The sequence below is a fragment of the Haliotis asinina genome, chromosome 7, assembly GCF_037392515.1.
Source record: "Haliotis asinina isolate JCU_RB_2024 chromosome 7, JCU_Hal_asi_v2, whole genome shotgun sequence".
NCBI lineage: Eukaryota > Metazoa > Mollusca > Gastropoda > Lepetellida > Haliotidae > Haliotis > Haliotis asinina.
The window spans coordinates 38,839,966-38,861,338 of record NC_090286.1 but is presented as its reverse complement, the minus strand read 5'-3'; the positions used below and the strand labels follow the sequence as shown (position 1 = coordinate 38,861,338).

At 40.9% G+C, this 21,373-nt stretch overlaps 1 protein-coding gene across 1 annotated transcript; it reads left to right on the top strand.

The window, feature by feature from the left end:
• Positions 1 to 978: 978 nt before the first annotated feature.
• On the top strand, positions 979 to 19,386 carry LOC137291635 (C4b-binding protein alpha chain-like). Its single transcript, XM_067823046.1, has 16 exons — positions 979 to 1,296; positions 2,790 to 2,880; positions 3,354 to 3,533; positions 3,995 to 4,174; positions 9,775 to 9,951; positions 10,122 to 10,301; positions 10,866 to 11,045; positions 12,281 to 12,457; positions 13,223 to 13,399; positions 14,095 to 14,274; positions 15,088 to 15,218; positions 15,613 to 15,697; positions 17,486 to 17,581; positions 17,837 to 17,929; positions 18,318 to 18,500; positions 19,167 to 19,386. The coding sequence occupies exons 1-16, from the start codon at positions 979 to 981 to the stop codon at positions 19,253 to 19,255; spliced, it is 2,517 nt and encodes an 838-aa protein (XP_067679147.1). The 3' UTR covers positions 19,256 to 19,386.
• The last annotated feature ends 1,987 nt before the right edge of the window (positions 19,387 to 21,373 follow it).

Genomic DNA, 21,373 nt, shown 5'->3' with positions numbered 1-21,373 from the left:
TTTGGTTTCACGCCGCTTTTAGCAGTATTCCAGAAATATCCAGAATCCCAGGCATTCTGATCTGTCTGCATAACACTTCCTTCAACCTTCTTGGCTTATGTCTCTTTACTTTGGAGACCATTCTTTCATCTACATTCTTTGAAGGTTTCCTATAAAGAAATAGTTGTCGTGTAAAACATGTTTTGACATCTTCATGTCAACGTGATAAACAACCTATGCATGCCACACCACCTTTCCGCTGACTCTTACTCCCTATCTGAATAAACAGCTGTAATTATTAAATGGTATACAGTTGAAAACCTTACAACATAAAAGAAATTAACTATGCATGTGTTATAGGATGATCAACATTTTCTTATGGTTCCACAAACACAAGTGTGCCATTTCCCTGTGCAGTAGTGGTCGTCTTCATTATACCAGAAACCTCTAGTCGTGATTTCCCATCTCAGATGCGCCAAAGGCATGCCTATTGGTTTCTTTGCACCGTGTGTATGCTAGGAGTGAAATAAAGGCTTTAACAACGTCTGATAAGCTGTTATAAAGGTTGTGCTGTCTGATTTAATAGTTCAAAGTGATGTAACCTACCCACTGAACGGATAATGCATTTCTTTGAACAAATATGCATGTAAATTTATTCAACAAAGAATATGGACAATGCATGGATGATAAAATCGAATCAAAGGTTTTGAAGTCGATTGTGATTATGTTACCATGGTAAAATGAACTGATATAATATAAACCGCAATACATTCGCAGTTCCTCTATATTTCCATGTTTCATCTGGTATGGTATTGCCAACAGCGTATTGATTCCTAACTTCATAAGAAGGTTTCAATTGATTTCTTGACAGGATCAAAGTCGACAGTTCACTTGACAACGTATGTACGGTTAAATTGTTTTAGAGGCATCGATTTTCGTTTAGAAAGGAGTAGAAAGTTTGCCAGAGGTTCCAAGACTCGAACAGGATCTGTCGTCAAGATGGGAGGATATCCCACGTTGTTGACTTGGATGGTATCGGTAGGTCTCCTCTTTGTACAACGAGGATCCCACGCCCTAGATTATGACAGCTGTCAAGTCCTACAGTCTAGAAAGCTAGACATTGTTCCGGAGTTCAAAGCCAAGGTGCTTGTGTTCCAGCAGTGCTGTAACCTGTGTGCTAGCATGGAGTGGTGCGCGGCTGTCAACTATCAGGTCCATACCAGAACCTGTGAACTCCTCCATACTGCAAACAACGGTGGAAACTTAACAACCTCACCATCATACATTTATGGAAAGTTTCAGCGAAAACTTGGACAGGTAAATATAGGAATATGATGCTATTATTTGATTGTTTATATTCCTAAATGCAGCACAAGTTGTTGCGGTTTTTTTTCAAAATCTTTCCTTAACCTTTGTCTAAGCACAAGAACAAAATATACTTTCAAAATCTCTCTATTGATGTAGTTTGGGCGATTAGATGTATGTATTGTCTATTATATTTTGTTAACATGGAATATTTCCGTAGGGGTATACGCTTGTCCATTCGTGAAGGATATATTTAAAATGTATACATATGATCCAATCTGTTGTAGATAAATCTATGACTGATTGGGTGATTGAGTGAATTAGAATTCATCGTCAAACTGGCAGTATTCCAGCCATACCCTGTAGATATAATATAAGTGAGTGAGTGAATGAGTGACATTTTCACGTCACATCGGCAAAAGTTTATCCGTATCGTGGCTTGTAGTTAAATATACTCAACAACAAAGTATAGGACCACTCCAATATTCAATTTTTAAATATCATATGGATAAAAAATATGAAATATTAAATCTAAATGCACACAAAAAGTTACATTTATCTTAGAGTATAAATGACTCCACCATGACTATCACCGTAACCACATTAGATTTGTTGTAACCCTCCCTATAATATACCTATTACTATACGTGTCATTATGCCATCATGTACCTATTATTATACGTGTCATTTGTCATCTTGTACCTGTTATTATACGTGTCATTTGCCATCTTGTACCTATTATTATACGTGTCATTTGCCATCTTGTACCTATTATTATACGTGTCATTTGCCATCTTGTACCTATTATTATACGTGTCATTTGCCATCTTGTACCTATTATTATACGTGTCATTTGCCATCTTGTACCTATTATTATACGTGTCATTTGCCATCTTGTACCTATTATTATACGTGTCGTTATGCCATCTTGTACCTATTATTATACGTGTCGTTATGCCATCTTGTACCTGTTATTATACGTGTCATTTGCCATCTTGTACCTATTATTATACGTGTCATTTGCCATCTTGTACCTGTTATTATACGTGTCATTTGCCATCTTGTACCTATTATTATACGTGTCATTTGCCATCTTGTACCTATTATTATACGTGTCATTATGCCATCTTGTACCTATTATTATACGTGTCATTTGCCATCTTGTACCTATTATTATACGTGTCGTTATGCCATCTTGTACCTGTTATTATACGTGTCATTTGCCATCTTGTACCTGTTATTATGCGTGTCGTTATGCCATCTTGTACCTATTATTATACGTGTCATTTGCCATCTTGTACCTATTATTATACGTGTCGTTATGCCATCTTGTACCTATTATTATACGTGTCATTTGCCATATTGTACCTATTATTATACGTGTCGTTATGCCATCTTGTACCTATTTTTATCCCACCGAACCTTAACCACATTAGATGTTGTAACCCTCGCTGGACTATACCTATTATTATACTTGCCATTGTGCCATCATGTTTCATTTGCAGTCAAAGAAGAACTCGTGCCGAACTCGTCCTTGTGAAGCCAATCAAATCTGCGTCATGATTTCTGCGGCCGATGATCATGTTTGTTTTAAAGGTATATTCTGTCACATGTTATTCGTTCCGGGAAGGAGGCCGTAGGATGAGGCGGCTGGGATGGGGTGTGGTCGACATATTAAAGGTATTTCAAGGCTGGCAACATACAGCCTCAAGAGTTATTAAGGAGTGAGCGAGTGAGTATTGTTTTACTCCGCTCTTAGCAACATTCAAGCAATGTCACGGTGTGGGGTACCAGAAATGGGCTTCACACATTGTATCCATGTGAGGAATCGAACCCGGGTATTCGACGTGACGAGCGAAAGCTTTAACTACTAAAGCTTTAACTCACCACCCCAAATGTTATTAATGAGATGCTATGACTCCAGTAAGGTTTCCAGAGATTCTTTAAATCTGATTCACATGGGATCAACATTTTTTATACATACCCATAGTAGGCTGATATAAATTCAAGATTGGGCTGCCATTAAACATGATTCCAATCGAAAGGAATATTGTACATAATTACTACAGGTGGTACCTGCAGCACCCCGCCTGTTGTCAGCCACATGACGGCGGAGATGGATCTTGAGACACTGACCACGGGTCAAGCCAAGTACAGTTGTGACGAGGGCTACCTGCCCCAGGGAGGGTCAAGTATCAGTGAGTGCACCGATGGAACTGGATGGTCTACTGTGACCCTTGTATGTCAGGGTAAGACGTTCCTTCTCAATGCCCCTCTTGTGTGTCAAGGTCAGACGTTTCTTCTCAATGCCCCCCTTGTACATCAGTGTAAGACAGGGTTCCTTCTCAATGCCCTTCTTGTATGTCTGTGCAAGACGATCCTTTTCAGTGCCCCCTTGTAGGTCAGGGTAAGACAGGGTTCCTTCTCAATGTCCCTTTTGCATGTCAGGATAAGACGTTCCTTTTCAATGTATCTCTTGTATATCAGGGTAAGACGTTCCTTCTCAATGGTCCTTCTTGTATGTCAGGGTAAAGCTTTTCTTCTCAGTGTCCTCTTGCCAGTCAGGATAAGATGTTTCTTGTCAATGTCCCTTTGTATCTCCGTATCACCTTGCACAGTATTTCACATTAACCTTTCCAAACCAAACTCACGTAGAACAGGCAACCAAAGTGATGCAAAGCGACTTCAAAATGACTCAATCACGCTTTAGGGATAAACTGTGGCCATCCACCACCTCAGTCTAACCAGACCGTGACCTCAGTGACCTCCACTCTGTACCTGGACCAGGTGAACTACAGCTGTGACGTGGGTTACAACAGAACTGAAGGTGAGGGCACCAGTGTCTGTCAGGAGGACGGGACGTGGTCAGTTCCTTCACTCAAGTGTCAAGGTGAGATGCTGTGTTGTGTTAAAATAAACAGAGGATATACAGTATGGTTCAAAATTATTGAGAATAGCTAAAACGTTTCATATTATTAAACGAGAACAAATCAGATAAAATTGAATGTATTGTAAAAGTGAACTGACCTTTTCATGTTGTGTAGGTAACAATTTAATATTTTATCAAGTCTCCTTGAGCTTCACGGCACAGTCTAAGACGGGTAGGCATACTTCCTATCAGAGAGGTTAGTGTCTCGTGAGTTATGCTGTCCCAGTATCGGACCACTTCTCTCTTCACGTCTTCAATTTTTGTCAACCCCTTTTGATTCACACATTCCTTCATCATCCTCCAAATGTTCTCAATGGGATTTAAGTCAGGACTATATGCAGGAAATGGTAATGCAGTCACATTTTTCTCCTGAAACCACTGCTTGGCATGTTTTGCGGTGTGTTTAGGATCATTATCTTGCTGCAAAATCCAGTCATTTCCATAAAACACATGTGCACTTGGAAGGAGAAAATTATCTAATATGTTAGTGTAGCGTTGACTAGTCAGATTTCCCTCAAACACACACAGCGGGGTCGTTCCTAATAAGGATATCCCTCCCCATGCATGAAACTTTGGGCTGTATGTAGGTCGTCGATACAACGGTGCTGACGCAGACTTTGTCCATATTTTCACATTATTGGGATATACCCATATTGAGCTTTCATCAGTAAAAATCACATTTTCCCAGTCAAAGTTTTCATGTGCCAAACACCACTCAACACGCCTGTCTTTATGTTCTTGTTTCATGAGAGGAGAAGGAATTCCAGTCTTTTTCTCCCATCTAAGATCAATCAAATTTCTTCTAACTGTAGATTTTGATACAACTGTTGATCCCCTTTCTATCATTTCATACCTGATGTTGGAGATGCTTGCCCTTTGCTTTTTAGACGCTAAAATTCCCAGCCGGACGCGATCTGAGAAGTCCAATTTTCTGGGGCTCCCTGCTCCTTTCTGGTGCCCCAAATCCTTTCCCTCTTTAAAATTCTTCCTAATCCTATACACAGTAGAAAGAGGAGTTCCTGTTCACACTGCCAATGTATTTACATCATCAATTCCTTGATTACACAACTCAAAAATCAACCTTCTTTTATCTTCAGCAGACATTGTTGACAGGGGACACCTGCAGTTTACGGGTCCCTGCCTTCGGCAGTCACCCGGAAGTAGAATGTATTCTATAGTAACGTGTACGCGCCTTCGGCGCGAGCTTACTGCCCTTGGCAGTAAGAGACGCGCGCAGCGCGTCATATATAAAAGAAAAGCACGCGAGAGCGGGCTGATCTCCGTTAGGAGGCATTTTAGACGAATTTAGAGGTCATTTTCGTGTTTACTGGCAAAAGTTTAGTTTAAAACTTCGTCTGAAAGACGAGAGTTTTAAACACGAATTTTAGTAATACTCCAAAACATTAATCCAATCGTTAGTAATCAAAGGGAAATCCTCATGACGTTCCTTTTCTCTGATTGGTCAGATGTGGACGCACGTGTCGAATGTTCCAAATAAGGTAGTGGGTTACTAGGCATGCCACAACTTGAATGAGATGGGAAATGTGCATGCGACAGTAAATCATGGTAAGGAATTTGTGAATGCAGAGAATGGTGTGTACACAAATAAAACTGAGAGTACGTGGAGAGTGGTGAAAGCGTCCCTGCCCAGGTATGGAACTGCGAAAGGATTGTTTGATAGTTCATCGTGAGGTAAAAATATTTACGTTGTTTTGATGATCCTTTTGTAACATTTCTTGCGTTTATCCGCCGTGCGTTTGACAACCCCAAAAAACCATGCATACTTTAATGATTGAAATTGAAAATAAAGAAAATGGTGTTCAGGATTCGGATAAATTTAATGCAAGCGGAGGTTTGTTCTTGTAATGTAAGTGAAGCGTTTTGATATTAGACATCAAATAAACTTACCTCTTTTTGTTTATTAGGAATAGAAAAGAAATGATAAGTAATATGTAAAAATAATGTAGGGGGGCACCTGCCCCCCTAAAACCCCCCATTCTGTTGAAATATGAGATTGCAAAAATCATACATTCGGTTAGCACTGGGAAATTGTATCGTGATCTTAAAAAATGAATAAACACTGCAATTGACAATACCATGACATAATACTGACCCTAACATAATGTTGAGGAATGAAGGTCTTGAGCTGATTCTCGATTACAACCCAAAGGTAATTTAATAGGTCAAACAAGGCCATAGAACAGCGGCAGTAACTCGCCGGAGTAAACAAAAAATGGCGTCAGCGTTAGTGCTCGCTTCGATGTAAATATGGCTTCTGCGCATGTCTGTCACGTACACTTCTGGGGACCCGTAAAATGCAGTTTACCCGTTGACAGTGCTGAGGAAAATGACGTCTGCTACAAATTCAGGGGAGGTAACTCTAATTGTACTATACTCAGTAGGCCAAGATGAGTTACCTCCCTTATACCATTACTTAGTTTTAAGTATCAGTGAATCAGTTGAGGTGTTAGGATAGCTCAAAGTAAGAAGAAAAATTCTCAATAATTATGAACCAGACTATACCTCACTATATTTCGAAGTGGTAATTTAGAAGAATGAATTATATATTTTAAACTAAAATTTCTCTTTGTTTCCATTATGCGTCAATGTTAATATTCAGCATATAGGACCAGTCCTAATGTTCACCGCTTTGATATAGCTGGAACATTGCTAAAAGCGTAAATCTCAACTCAATCATTCCATTCTGTGAATAATACTTTGACACAGCTGATGTTTTCAATCGAGTCATCGAAAACAGATGTTATCCAGCTACTGACCTGATACATACATATTTATGAGTTGCACATCCAGTTCTCATGAGGTGGAGTAAACATGTAGCGTGCCGATGAAAAGCAAGTCTCGACATGACATGGACATGTGTTTTGACATTCAATTTAGAATGCATATTCTTTCAGACCGAGGTATGAAAGTCACATTTTTATAAGTTAATGAAAGGTTAACGTATTCTTTCACAAGGTTTAATAACGTATTTATTTTGCTCGAGTAAAGTATTGACTTTTAGGATTAACTTAGATTCGATTTTATTTTGGTACATTCATCATTGATAAGTCCCTATGACTTGCCTTGGGGTCAGGTGGTTTGATCTGAAGTCTGCCCACAAAGACACTCATGTATGCTTCTATTTGTTAATATGTCACGTGACCCTTGCTATGTGACATTAATGTAAAACCAAATGTGACCACGAGAAGAACATTAATTCTTTATGAAGCGTGTATACAAACAGTGTGTTATCGAATATATGACACGTATCGTTGTTGCTTGAACTGACTGATACATCTGTAACAAGTTAGGGTCGCAGGAAGAGATATAAAAGACAATTGCTGGTGGACATTTTCAATGATTCCAGCAAGAACGTATGTCTATTTCAGAGCTGAAAAATAAACAGCTTCATGGATGACATTCCAATGTACAGTCTTACACCGTTTTCAGGCTAAAGGGCGATAACAACTCCTTGTTTGTTACATAGAGCGACGGCTCGGTGTGTATTCTTACACCGCCATCAAGCTAAAAGGGGATGTCACCTTCTTGTTTATTGCATAGAATGACGTTTCGGTATCATCGTAGCTTGATAGCTACGTCACTATGTGCAACAAGCAAGAAGTTGTTATTATCGCCTTTTAGCTTGATAGCAATGAAAGATTCAACACTGAAATGTCGCTCTATGCAACAAACAAGAACATGTGGTTCATAAAGTCATATGCCTCATTACTGACTCACCAACTTCAAGAATGCCGACTAAACACTTACATAAAGGGTTCTTGGTGGAACAGAAATCATGGTTCGATGATTTTGTCATTAATCAACTGTTGTGTAACGAAAGAAGGGATCATAAATATCGGTACCAGATGTCAGTTGCGTGCACACCTCGCTCAAGCACTTCGTTGTTGTTAGCAACAGGCTGTTAGTGATTTTAATCAATTTGACTGACTGGATGAGTGAGTGAGTGTGTATAGTTTTACAGGGCTTTTTCGTAATATTCCAGTAATATCACAAGCAGGACACCAGAAATGGGCTTAATTCATTGGACTTATGTGAGGAATCGAACCCGGATCTTCGGAGTGACGAGCGAACACTTTAAGCACAAGGCTACCAGACCGCCCCTAAATAACAACAGGACCATCTTCCACAAGGAATGAAGTGGTCGAACTATGTCAGATTTTTGGTTGAAAACTTTACAGTAAAGCACAGGCAACTGTAGCGCAAATGGGTTGTGCAACATAGAGAAAATCACCAGTCTTCTTATATGCGAGCGAAGCGAGCAAAGTTTGTCAACATACTTCCCCCGCTTCGGTTCGAAAAATATTTTTCATGTCAAAATAATACATCGCTACCATCAGAAGTACACACGCATTTCTTCACCGGGGTGTGCTCTCACATTTCCAACCCCATGTTGAACAATTACTCACGTGAAATATTTTTTATTCAACATTTTAAGTGCAGGTAGTGGCACATCAGACCGTTCTTCTCCTCCATTTCCCCTTCCAGCTTTCGGGTCAACGGAGCAAAGGAACAGGAGGGTATTATATGGAATACTTACAGTTATCGCCCTGCATCATTCACCCATTAGGCCAGACGTGTTTTAATGTAGAATAAATATTACGAAAATTCTAACAATAGCGACGACAGACAAGACAAATAAACCCCAAAAGGTTCATAAACTAGGCAATAATTTCTTTTAATTTCTGCTTATTCTCCGTTCAACTGGAAGCTGGCAGAGGTAATAATGGAGGTGAAGAACGATCTGAATACCACGAGTGGGACTTAAAATGTTGAATAAAACATATTTCACGTAAGTAATTACCAAACGCGGGGTAACAAATGCGAGAGCGCAGCCAAGTGAGGAAAAGGGAGTGTACCTTTGATGAAGGCGATATTTTATTTTGACATGAAAAATATTTTTCGATCCGAAGCGAGGAAAGTACGTTGCCAAACACTGCTCGCTTCGCTCGCATATAAGAAGACTTGTCATATTTTCTATGCTGCGCAAACCTATTTGCGCTACAGTTTGCCTGTAATTAAAGTCGTCCTCCAGTAACCTGTATTCTGATGATGGTTGATCACCAAGTTTGGGGTGGCATATGAACGCTTGAAGTCAGACATTACTCTCTCTGCGAGGTGTGTTAATCTGAATCATTCTGTGATAACGCAACACACGAATGCGGCAGATGGGTACTAACTTTTTCCACTTGACGCCCGACCCCGACGCTACGTTCTTGATCAAGTCGTTCACGATCTAAAGGGTGGTTTCTTGCCCAAAGGCTTCCACCAGTGCAGACCTAGACTGTCAGATCTACATTAGTATTAACCTTTGTATTGAACCATTCAGTGATGCCACTGTTCTTGATAATTTGTTTGTTTGTGTGTGTGTTTGTTTGTGTTTGTGTTTGCGTAAACTTGTTTAAGGATGAAATACTTAGACATTTAGGTAGATGGCTAAACAATTCTATTTTTTAAAACACTAACATGTGTTCATTTGTTATATTCTCACATAACAGTATTTTAATGAACAAATGTAAGTATAAATTACTTTGTTCCAATAGCCGTCGACTGTGGCACACCACCAGATATTGCTGATATGGTTGCATCGTCAGAAGAAACAATCTACATGAGTGTGACCAACTACACCTGCAGTACTGGGTTCGAACCTGTGACTGGTACGGGAGTCTGTGAATGTCATGCTGACGGCGTGTGGAGTCGCCCTTCACTGTCTTGCACAAGTATGTAGTTTGTCTTGTTTGTGTTTAGCCCGTTTGAAGTTTGACAACTATCTGGCTACGTGTTGACAGTTTCTTTAGATAAATGGCTTTAAAAAACCTTCTGGGTATTGTAAGTCTGGTATTATTTAAATGCAAGTTAATATATAACAAAGCATGTCATTCATCTTCAGAAAAGGACTGTGGCCATCCACCACCTCAGTCTAACCAGAACGTGACCTCAGTGACCTCCACTCTGTACCTGGACCAGGTGAGCTACAGCTGTGACGTGGGGTACAACAGAACTGAAGGTGAGGGCACCAGCGTCTGTCTGGAGGACGGGACGTGGTCAGTTCCTTCACTCAAGTGTCAAGGTGAGATGTTATGTTAAAGTGAACAAAGAACATACCCCACTACACTTCGAAATAATAACATTGGTACTTTGGAAGGATGAATTATTTTATCATACCGAAATTTCTCTTTGTTTCGATTATACCTTCAATAATGCTGTTTTCGATAATATTTTTTCTTGCCCCTTTGTGGAAATGTTTTTGTTTTTTAAAGATTATCAAACTTGGTTTTTTTATGGTTGCTATATATATTTTCACAAAATTGTAGTATGTTTCAATTAATTTCTTGTTATGTCAGCTATGTTCTCTTTATTTCAATCATCTCATTGCAATTTCGAGCTGAGTATTCTTACTTAGATTTCAATGTTTTTCTCGTCATTTCAACTTCATTTTCAAAACTATAAAATTCGACAAAATTCGATATTATCAGGCATTAATCGAACTTAACGATCGAAATGTCAACATTTGGAAAGGTAGGAGCTGCCGAAATATTGCGCGACTAAAAGGAAAACTGACTTTGAGGAAGACTATTCAACTGTCTTGTGATACAGTATCAATGAACCACATTTTAACCACCTTTTAACGCAGTGGTCACATGTGGGGCGCTGCCAGACTGGGAAGGCATGGAGACAGGTGGCGCTAACTCTGCGGCATATGGAAGTCTCGTGACCTATAGCTGCAGTCCTGGGTTTGAATCCGCTGGTGGTGAGGGTCTCAGTATGTGTCAGGCTAATGGCACGTGGGGGAGACCAAGCTTGAACTGTACACGTAAGAACTATGTTGTTATTCCCTAATTTGTTTGTTTACTGTTTGTTTAATATTCAGCTGAATGTAAATAGTCGTATATATAGGCATATATGTTGCCGGAAGTGACCCTAGTGATAATAAAACGACACAAACAAATAAACCATTGGGAATGACGTGAATCAACACACCCGGAAGACCACGAGGTTAGGCATATGTCGTTATGATAAATTACAGTCGTGGTCAGGCTTTAAGAATAGGTTAGGCATATGTCGTTATGATAAATTACAGTCGTGGTCAGGCTTTAAGAATAGGTTAGGCATGTGTCGTTATGATAAATTACAGTCGTGGTCAGGCTTTAAGAACAGGCTAGGCATATGTCGTTATGATAAATTACAGTCGTGGTCAGGCTTTAAGAATAGTATAAGGACATGAAGTGATCGAACTAATCGCAACAGGTTTCAATTGGATTTAGAGAGTAGACTGACCTCAGCCTGGCATTTGTAGATACGTGATAGGGAGACGTGAGCGTGAGGCCGGTGTCAGTGAGGGTAGAATCACTGGATTGTTTAACATAAACCGGTATTACTATCATATAACCAGTACAATGTACTATGTTGAAGTAAATTATACACTGTCAGGGATTGGGATACAGAACTTTGACAATGGGCCATTTGCTGGAGTGTTAGCCATTTTCTCAATTGAGAATGAGCCACTGCGGCCGATTCCTTTCTGGGAGAAAGGGATAGAGCAAAGTGGAGATTGCGTTATCGCAGTTTGTGACCGCAATTGACAGCGAGAAAGTGGTGCCCTCTCTTCCTGGATATAATGACTATACACACACAGTCCGAAAGTAGATGGAGGTTTGAAGTATGGCTACTCCCAGCGACAAATTTCCTAGGCCAGTATTGACTTTAAACTAGCTGAACATTGTTGAATGAATTTGGACGCTGTAAATACCGGTAGTCCCCTGTAATGTTCCCCATTTGTCACTCGCCTCTCTCCGTAAATTATTCACTGCCCATGTCAGATACTTGATGTCTCAGTGCTATGTAACATAAGTCATATTTACTTATGAGTTAACATGGACGTTTTAATTTCAATTCATGTTTCCAGTGCAATTACTTATTTGTTTTCACTAGTATGTGATTATAAACACATAAATCTATGATAATTCAATAATAATAATAATAATGAACTTAAGAAGTCTGGTATTTTTTAACAGAATAAATAACAGAATTCATGTTTTTATGATTCAGGGAAGGATTGCCAGGCGCCCACGTCGATTGATCACATGACCGTGAACGTGACCTCGACTCTGTATGAAAGCGAGGTTGTGTACTCGTGTAACGTTGGTTACAACGTTACGGGTGGAGATGGACGGGTCATGTGCCAGAGTGACGCAACGTGGGAAGCCCCTTCTATCACATGTGAAAGTAAGAACGAATACCAGTTGTATGCTTCAACTAAAGCTCCATGCCACCATTCCAGTAGAATTCGTTCAGCAAGCTGGATCTAATTGTAACTAACTAGATAACTAGTATTAACAGGAATAAGTTGTAGTTGGGCGATTGAGCAATATGGATGGGACTCAGGTTAAAAAATTAGAATATTTCTTATTGTCAGTATGGCACGAATCAAGGTTACAGTTTAAAACTAGGCTGGGCATTCGATTTCGACCTGTTTGGATCTACTTCGGTTAACGATGAATTCACATATCGAAACATAAGTCTCATTAACCTATTCAGATAATGACCAACTTTCCAGCCGATCCGAATTTTCTCGTGTGAAAGTGAAAATAGGCACCACACAACAACTCTGGTTAAACTGATTTCCAATTCCTTGTTTCATAAGAAAATGGTATTTACAAATGAATTTTAATTTTAAACTTTAATGACATCGTATATCTATACTTTATGAAGAGGTTCAGACAGCATACCTTAACTATGGCATCACAGACAGCCCCTGTTTGATGAGGTCGTAAAATGATTCACAATGCATGTGGCTCACTGGTTAAACCTGTTATGTGTTTGTTTGCGCTTATTCCGCGTAGTTCTGTAATGCACAATGAGGTTGATGTAATATCCGTTCCGTACCAGACCGCCAAACTTTTCTCATCGGCAGAGCCTCGGAGCCAAAATTGCCACCCTTACATGACACAGATCTTAATTGGTATACTGGCATAGACACGTCGTGTTCAGTTGTAGATTGTGGCTCACCTCCCGAGACTGAGACAATGACGTCCGCACAGCCAGCAGGAACACACTACCAGGCGAGCGCTGTGTACAGCTGCCAGGAGGGGTATACGGGGTCTGGAGACGGAACCAGTATCTGTCAGGCCAGTGGAACCTGGTCCACACCCTCTCTGCTGTGCCACAGTGAGCAGAGTACCGCGTCTCTCTCTCTCTCTCTCTCTCTCCCTCCCTCCCTCTCTCTCTCTCTCTCTCTCTCTCTCTCTCTCTCTCACACACACACAGCGCGGCTTTTCACACACAGTTGTTATATTGTGTTAATAAATTCAGATAACACAGATAACACATTTCAAACTGTGATATATTTTGATATTACGTTTATCAAAGTAAGCTTGCAATGCTACAACGGCACATGTGCGTTGTTTATTCAGCTTGTAATGCTTCCTCTATGTGATCAATGTTCCGCTTTAGTCAAGCGGCTAAAGCGTTCAGGGGAGTAGGGGATGAGCTACCATTATTACACAAGGTTTACACATGATTGTCGCTAAAAAGGTTGGGCATGCCCACAATACCATCTAATAAAAACCTTTGCAACCTTTCTGGCTTACACACACACACACACACACACACACACACACACACACACACACACACACACACACACACACACACACACACACACACACACACACACACACACACACACAAAATAAATGACTTGATACGCGCCTGGCGTTTACTGGTCAACCAAAGATACCGGTTCGAGTCCCAAAATGGGTACAATGTGTGAAGCCCATTTTTGGTGTTCCCCGTCGTTATGTTGCTAAAGGCGGCGTTCAAGTCACACGACAAACAACATACAAGACTGGTTTGTCTTACAGTTGTGGACTGCGGACACCCGGCGTTTTCAGACGCCTACAAGGTCAACTTCAACACCACGTCGTACCAGTCAGCAGCTAGACTTGAGTGTGCCCTTGGGTACTATCCTGACCCAACGGGGGATATAGAGGCAGTGTGTCAGGGTGACGGTAGCTGGTCTCCCCCATATCCTTCATGTCGCGGTAAGGCCTGGATTAAATACAAAACATTTACAGAACATAACCTGGGGCAATGAGATATTCTCGTAGTGAAAACGTTAATTCGTCACAACAAAATCCTGGGTTCCATTCCACACGTAGGTATAATGTGTGGTGCTCATTCTTGGAATCCTCCGCCGTGATATTGCTGTTAAAAATTGCTAAAAGCCTTGTAAAATCTGACTCGCTTGGAAGCATAGGCTAACAACTAGTCTCTGAAATATTTTTTCTGAAAAAAGGTCCTAGTACAAAACTATAAAATAATGAAATGGAGCCCTGAGAGCTTCTTCATTTTCTGAAGCTGAGGGAATTTAAGATTGCCACATCTTCTAGACTTGCGTGGTCTTTCTTGGGTATATTTGCTTCAGGGTCTGTATGACAGACCACGCAAAGCGCTGTTAACATACCATCTGGTCTGTAGGATCCTTTCGCTGCCGTCGGCTGACTGGGAACGTAGATGAAGTGTGGCTAAATGTTCTTGAAGCTTTTTGAAAAGGTGTTTTTGAAGAAATTATGACTGTCAGAGACTTTGAATAATTTCCGTTTTGAAGTTATTGTGTGTTGAATGTGTATCTGCTTAAATTGCCCTTTGAGTGTGCGTGGTATAACATCAGTCAGTGTTTGATAGGTTGACTGTATGTAGTCCGATTGATCTGCTAATTGCATAGCATTATAAGATGGCATTGGTGTAGCTATGTATTGTGCCCTGAGTGTTAAGTTGTGATACTTTTTAACCCTTTAAGAATATGGGCGTAAAAAACAATAACCCTTTTTAATGGTCGTATTTTCATGCTTCAGCTAATCCATTTCTGGTAGGGACAGACGTTTCCGAGTCAAACCAGACGAGCCTACAGTGCAGGGACGTCAGGTCACCTGACCCAGTCACGTGTGATGACGACGAGATTCTCGCGGGATGTTCATCCATAGGAGTACGTACTGTCTTCGATCTCTGCGAATATTGCTGCTGCGGCTTGTACTGATGTTCACTCTTTCACTGGCTTTGACCGCTTTCGGGGATGAGAGGGATGGCTTAGTGGTTAGAGCATGTGCGCGTCACGCCCAACACCCGTTTCGTTTCTTCAAGTGGGTACACTGTTTGGAGATTATTTCTGGAGTACCCCGCCATAATATTGGTGGAATATTGTTCAAACCAGATCTGACCCACTCGGTCTTCCTAGGGCTAACACTAGAGCATTGTCACCTTAAACTGATGCGCCACTAGCTCTCTAAATCAGAGGACGAAAACCCTCAGAAAGAATTCCCATGTCGGGGTCTTAAAGGCTGTGATGAATATCTTTACATGTCAATGTTGTTCATTTCCAGACTTCATCACTAAACACTTTCGGAGAGAACATCACCTCCAGTGCATCTAGCAGCGGTCTTCAGTGTTCGGGGATAGCAAAACTGTGTGCGTTGTTACTTATTTGTCATATCATTATTTCTGACTGGAAAGAAATATGAAAGAAGGGAAATACCTTCATAAGAGTTCGTTAATGTTACTACATAAATTACTAATATATAAATACACATCCAGTATCTTCTTTGTATGAGCCACATGTTTACTACTGTAATCGATTGGAGAGGGTGGTTGGGAATGGGTGGTTTGGAATGGGTGGCGTGTGTGTGTGCGTGTGTGTGTGCGTGTGTGTGTGTGTGTGTGTGTGTGTGTGTGTGTGTGTGTGTGTGTGTGTGTGTGTGTGTGTGTGTGTGTGTGTGTGTGTGTGTGTGTGTGTGTGTGTGTGTGTGTGTGTGTGTGTGTGTTAGGGGGGTGAACTCTCTGACAGTCTATTTTATGATACATCCTTGCCCTGCAATATGCGACTGAATGCGCAAAGGTACGCTACCGACTAAAGTTTGAAAGGAATTGTGTGACAGCGTATCCCAATATTCGGGCATCCCATTCCTCATATCCTCACTATTTCAAAGTCTTTTGGGCTTATTGTATAATTCATTAGTCACAGTCCCCAATAGTCGCAACAGGGTTAAGATCTAGGTTGTAGCTGGGCCAATCTAAAACTAGAACATTTTCCCGAGAACCAATGGTTTGTGTAGTCCGCAGTGTGATTTGGGTGGTTATCTGGTTATCTTCATACTGGGTTCAGGCCGTTGGAAGGAAGTGGTCATTTAAGATGTGAACATATCATTTCTTCGCCATATTTCCACTGAAAATACACAACGACGCCACCCAACATGTGAAATTTCGGGATTCGAACCCACACCCTTAGAGTCAGGCTTCTAATTGCCATCACACAAATACGACCGACTAACCCACTCAGCCACCGCGATTTCCACAAAAATGACAGTGGGGCAACTGCGTACTTTGTGTACCCCTCTGATAGGTGTTAATTCGCACGGCTCCCATGGCCGAAAGCTGTGATTACACAATGCCATTTAGAAAGTGATCAAATGTAACACTCAGAAAAAACAGACTTTCATCAGAAAATGAATCATTTCAATATAACGGCGCTTTTCCACCCGTTTAAATCTTTGTCATTCTTGCCTAACGGTTTCATAACATACTTGAGGACTTCCTCATTTGATCATCTCATTTCTGATATTCTCAACGCCTTTCAGTTTTCCCCTTCTCACAATCTGACAAAGTCACCGGCTATCAATAGTACTGAACTTCCTTGGCTTCCCAACCCCTGTCTTGTGATCAATCTCAACTAATGACTGAGTATTCTTCAAAGTTAGCTCATTTGTATGAGTCACACCGATCTAAAAATCATTTAGTACCAGCTTTCCAACCGCTTCTGCTATCATGTCAACAAAAGGAAACGGTCTGCTACACCAGGGGAGATAATTCTTGATGTAAAGTTCAACAAGAGTTTTACACCTATTTCAAAATGATATCATCAGTATTAGGAAACAAAGACTTTCCCTATAATTTCTTGGAGAGCTATTTCCTAGCTAATTGTTTCCCACTTTCACTTAAGTGCCATTGGCCTTCAGCAGCCCATGCTTGTCGGAAAAGGCGTCTAATGAGATCGTGTGGTCAAGCTTGCTTACTTGGTTGACAAGTCATCGTATTCCAATTTCGATAGATGTTCGTGTTGTTGATAACTGGATTGTCTAGCCAAGAGTCGATTATTTATAGACCACCGCCAAATAGCTGGAAAACAACACATCATTGGTCATGTGAATGACAAACTGATATTGAGGGGTCCACTACATACAAAGTAAATTGTTATTTCAGTTTCAGTTGACACCGTGGCGAGATGCTGCAGACAGAGGGACCTTCAGTGTGAATATATGACCACGGGGCGTTGTTACAAGAACTTCCAGATTCTCGGTAAATGAAGACAATTCCATTTAAACAGTCGCAGGAAATCTATAATAAAAGCATGCAAAAGCGATACTAGGTGCGCATGACGGAAGTGCACACACCAGTGCTGCATGTGCTCAATGACTCCCATATGCTTATTCATCGAATCATCTGTTTCAGCTTCAAGACAGTTGCGTTTGACTTACATTAAATGTCTTCTTCCAGAAAAGCATTGGACAAACGATTTCCTCACCTTTCCTACTGTTTTTACTTATTTTGCAGACTGCACGTTATCATGCACGATACAAAGTGGTTACTGTGGGCAGATACATGCAAACCAGTCTTGTCAAATGCCGTTCTCAACAACATATGCGGGTAAGTGAGTGGGTGAGAGTAGTTTTACGCCACTATCAATATTCCAGCAATATCACGGCGTTGGACACCAGGAATGGGCTTCACACATTGCACTCGTGCTGGGAATCGAAGCCACAGAGCCACACAGGTCTTCTGTGTGATGAGCGAACACAAAAAGGCTATCCCCATGCCCCATGCATGTGCGTTAGAGAATGTTACTCAGAACTCATACATAAAGATCATTATTTGAAGTAGACACTTAGTTCCTGAAAATGTGAACGGAAAAGTGTAATGCATGTATTGCTTTCAAAGTAAACACTTTCAGTCGTTTGAAATCCTGTTCAAATTCCTTCCAAGTGAATCTGGCTGCCATCTGTAAGTAATGAATTTCTGTATCGTTTTGTTCAAGAACAAAAAATAATCTGCTGCACCAGTCCTAGTCTGTCCTGCCACGTAAAGACGTTAGATCTACAGGTTGAAAACGAAAGCACATTGACCTTGACCTGTGGTGAGGGAGAGGTGATGACCGGATGTAAAGGCCTTATGTACGGATACAATACGTACTTACACGTGTTGGGAGCGATCATTGAAGGTACGTACTGGCGCCACCTGTCGGTAAGCATGTTGGAGACTGTTGCGCATGGATAACCATGACAAAATGAACACGCAATGAATGTACATGTATTCGCGTGTTTCTAACTGACAGAAAATTGAGGATGATAGTTTCAGATCAGTTTTGGTGATTTTGAGCTTATTTTCAAGGTCACCATGACACTTGGAACACTTTTCATACTCTTTAACATATCTCATGAATTATTTTATTTGATGTCTTCAAATATGGTGACAGCCTATATTTGGTGAGTCTGTTAGGGGATTGTGCAAACACCAGTCTGGGTGACCTTGACCGTATTTTCAATATGACCACAACACTTTTCGAACTTAAGTTAGCGCAGTACTCCATAAATAGTTGCAACCAATGTCCTCAATTTTGTTGATAGCTTTGGGTGATTGGGTGATTCAACAGACCCCAGTCATTTCATGCATCTTGTGTGTGTCCAAGTAAAGTCATGAATAACTTAAAAATATTTCATTCTTCTTTAGCGGGTGGATGGCAGACACTTGTGTATTTCGGTACAGACGGCAGATTGGTGGTGTTCTCTTTTTAGATCTATCTCATTTCACGTGCTAACGTTTTTTAAGAGTATTGCAAGAATACGTATACGTAAATGTACATGCGTATGTTTTTCTTTCCTTGCAGTTATCAACGGGACGGACACATGTGTGATACCAATGGTGACACATGTGACTTACGTGAAGGGCTACGCTCACTGCTGCCGGACAGACTGACTTTTACAATTTGAAGATACCCATCGAGCGAATATTCCAATCATAACAGCCTAATCCAGCGATAAGGCAAAGATGACCATGTTATTTGGGTGGACGTTAGTAATAAAACACTGGTGTATCTGTGTATCTCACTAGAATTCTATTGTGCCGTATACAGGTCACGCGTTCCTTTGTCTCTTGCTGCTATCGGCTGTAACACTGGTGTATCTGTGTATCTCACTAGAATTCTATTGTGTCGTATACAGGTCACGCGTTCCTTTGTCTCTTGCTGCTATCGGCTGTAACACTGGTGTATCTGTGTATCTCACTAGAATTCTATTGTGTCGTATACAGGTCACGCGTTCCTTTGTCTCTTGCTGCTATCGGCTTTAACACTGGTGTATCTGTGTATCTCACTAGAATTCTATTGTGCCGTATACAGGTCACGCGTTCCTTTGTCTCTTGCTGCTATCGGCTGTAACACTGGTGTATCTGTGTATCTCACTAGAATTCTATTGTGTCGTATACAGGTCACGCGTTCCTTTGTCTCTTGCTGCTATCGGCTGTAACACTGGTGTATCTGTGTATCTCACTAGAATTCTATTGTGCCGTATACAGGTCACGCGTTCCTTTGTCTCTTGCTGCTATCGGCTGTAACACTGGTGTATCTGTGTATCTCACTAGAATTCTATTGTGTCGTATACAGGTCACGCGTTCCTTTGTCTCTTGCTGCTATCGGCTGTAACACTGGTGTATCTGTGTATCTCACTAGAATTCTATTGTGCCGTATACAGGTCACGCGTTCCTTTGTCTCTTGCTGCTATCGGCTGTAACACTGGTGTATCTGTTCACTAGAATTCTATTGTGACGTATACAGGTTACGCGTTCCCTTGTCTCTTGCTGCTATCGGGTATAACACTGGTGTATCTGTTCACTAGAATTCTATTGTGTCGTATACAGGTCATGCGTTCCTTTGTCTCTTGCTACTATAGGCTATCCGTCGATGTTCCTTTAGGTGCAGCCAACAGCACTATCTACATCACCAAGCTGTCATGATTATTAAAAGAAACTGTTTGTTTTCGACACGCACACATCTCAAATTGTAATGTGTCTGTAAATTTGGTATTTCTTGGGGCGTCGTATCAGTTCAAACTTGCTATTTCCCAAGTCATGCTGAGTTATATGGATCAACAGGATATGCAGTCTAATTAAACTTATCCTCAGTACTTTTCGTTACACTCCACTACTGAGTCTAACAAAACCTTATGGGAGGTCGTGTCAGGTAAACTTTGAGGTTGACCAATCAAAACACAGCTTACCAAATCGCGAAAGTGGACATTCGCACGTACCTTTTGAACATTACGAATGTTATTTAGCGTACGCTTGCTTCCGGGTAATGCACACGGCGCACGTTATGACCGTGACAACGGTGAGTAAACAGTCGCTGAAAGTAGTGTTTTTGGCAATATTCAAGACTGTCATCTAGCGGAAATATTAGCTAATGGTAACCATGTCAACAGAAACCCCAAAGCGTATATACTGCAGATCAAATAACTGTGTTATATGCGGATTTGTGTTTGTGGAGAGATATATGTCAGTGACCTGAGTAATTTGAAAGTCCCTACGATCCCTAAATAGTAGCCGTTGTCTGATTGGTTAAATCTATTTAACCATCTCGCGTTTGATTGGACTGTGATTGGTCGCTCAAAGATTACCTGGCGCGACCGTCTACTATGTTTTGTTAAACTCGGTGGTGGGGAATAACGAATACACTGAAACTAAGTTTACTTAGACTGCAAGATACGTGGCCATGTAACTGAAGTCCCGGGGTGTCTTGATTGTTTTTTAACGCCGTACACAGCAGTATTCCGGCTAGATGACTGCGGTCTCTAAATATTCGACTCTGGGCCAGACAACCCAGTGATAAACGGTATGAGCATGAATCTACGCAACTGAGATACGATGACTTTTTATGTATCATAACACAAGCAATGATTTCTTGAGTTGACGCGTGGAAACCACGTACCTCAATGTCCAAATCGTCATTTGTGAAAATTAGACTGGATGAAAGTGCAATAAAGTCACAAACAAGGAAATGTTCAGTGGTTTAGTGTTGCCCATTGATTAACACTTCTCCAG

Bases quoted from the DNA above. Each gene is read 5' to 3' on its own strand.
- LOC137291635 (XM_067823046.1), top strand. From the start codon at position 979: ATGGGAGGATATCCCACGTTGTTGACTTGGATGGTATCGGTAGGTCTC. The intron at 10,302-10,865 runs GTGAGATGTTAT...CTTTTAACGCAG, and splicing joins TCCTTCACTCAAGTGTCAAG to TGGTCACATGTGGGGCGCTG. The intron at 13,400-14,094 runs GTGAGCAGAGTA...TTTGTCTTACAG, and splicing joins ACCCTCTCTGCTGTGCCACA to TTGTGGACTGCGGACACCCG.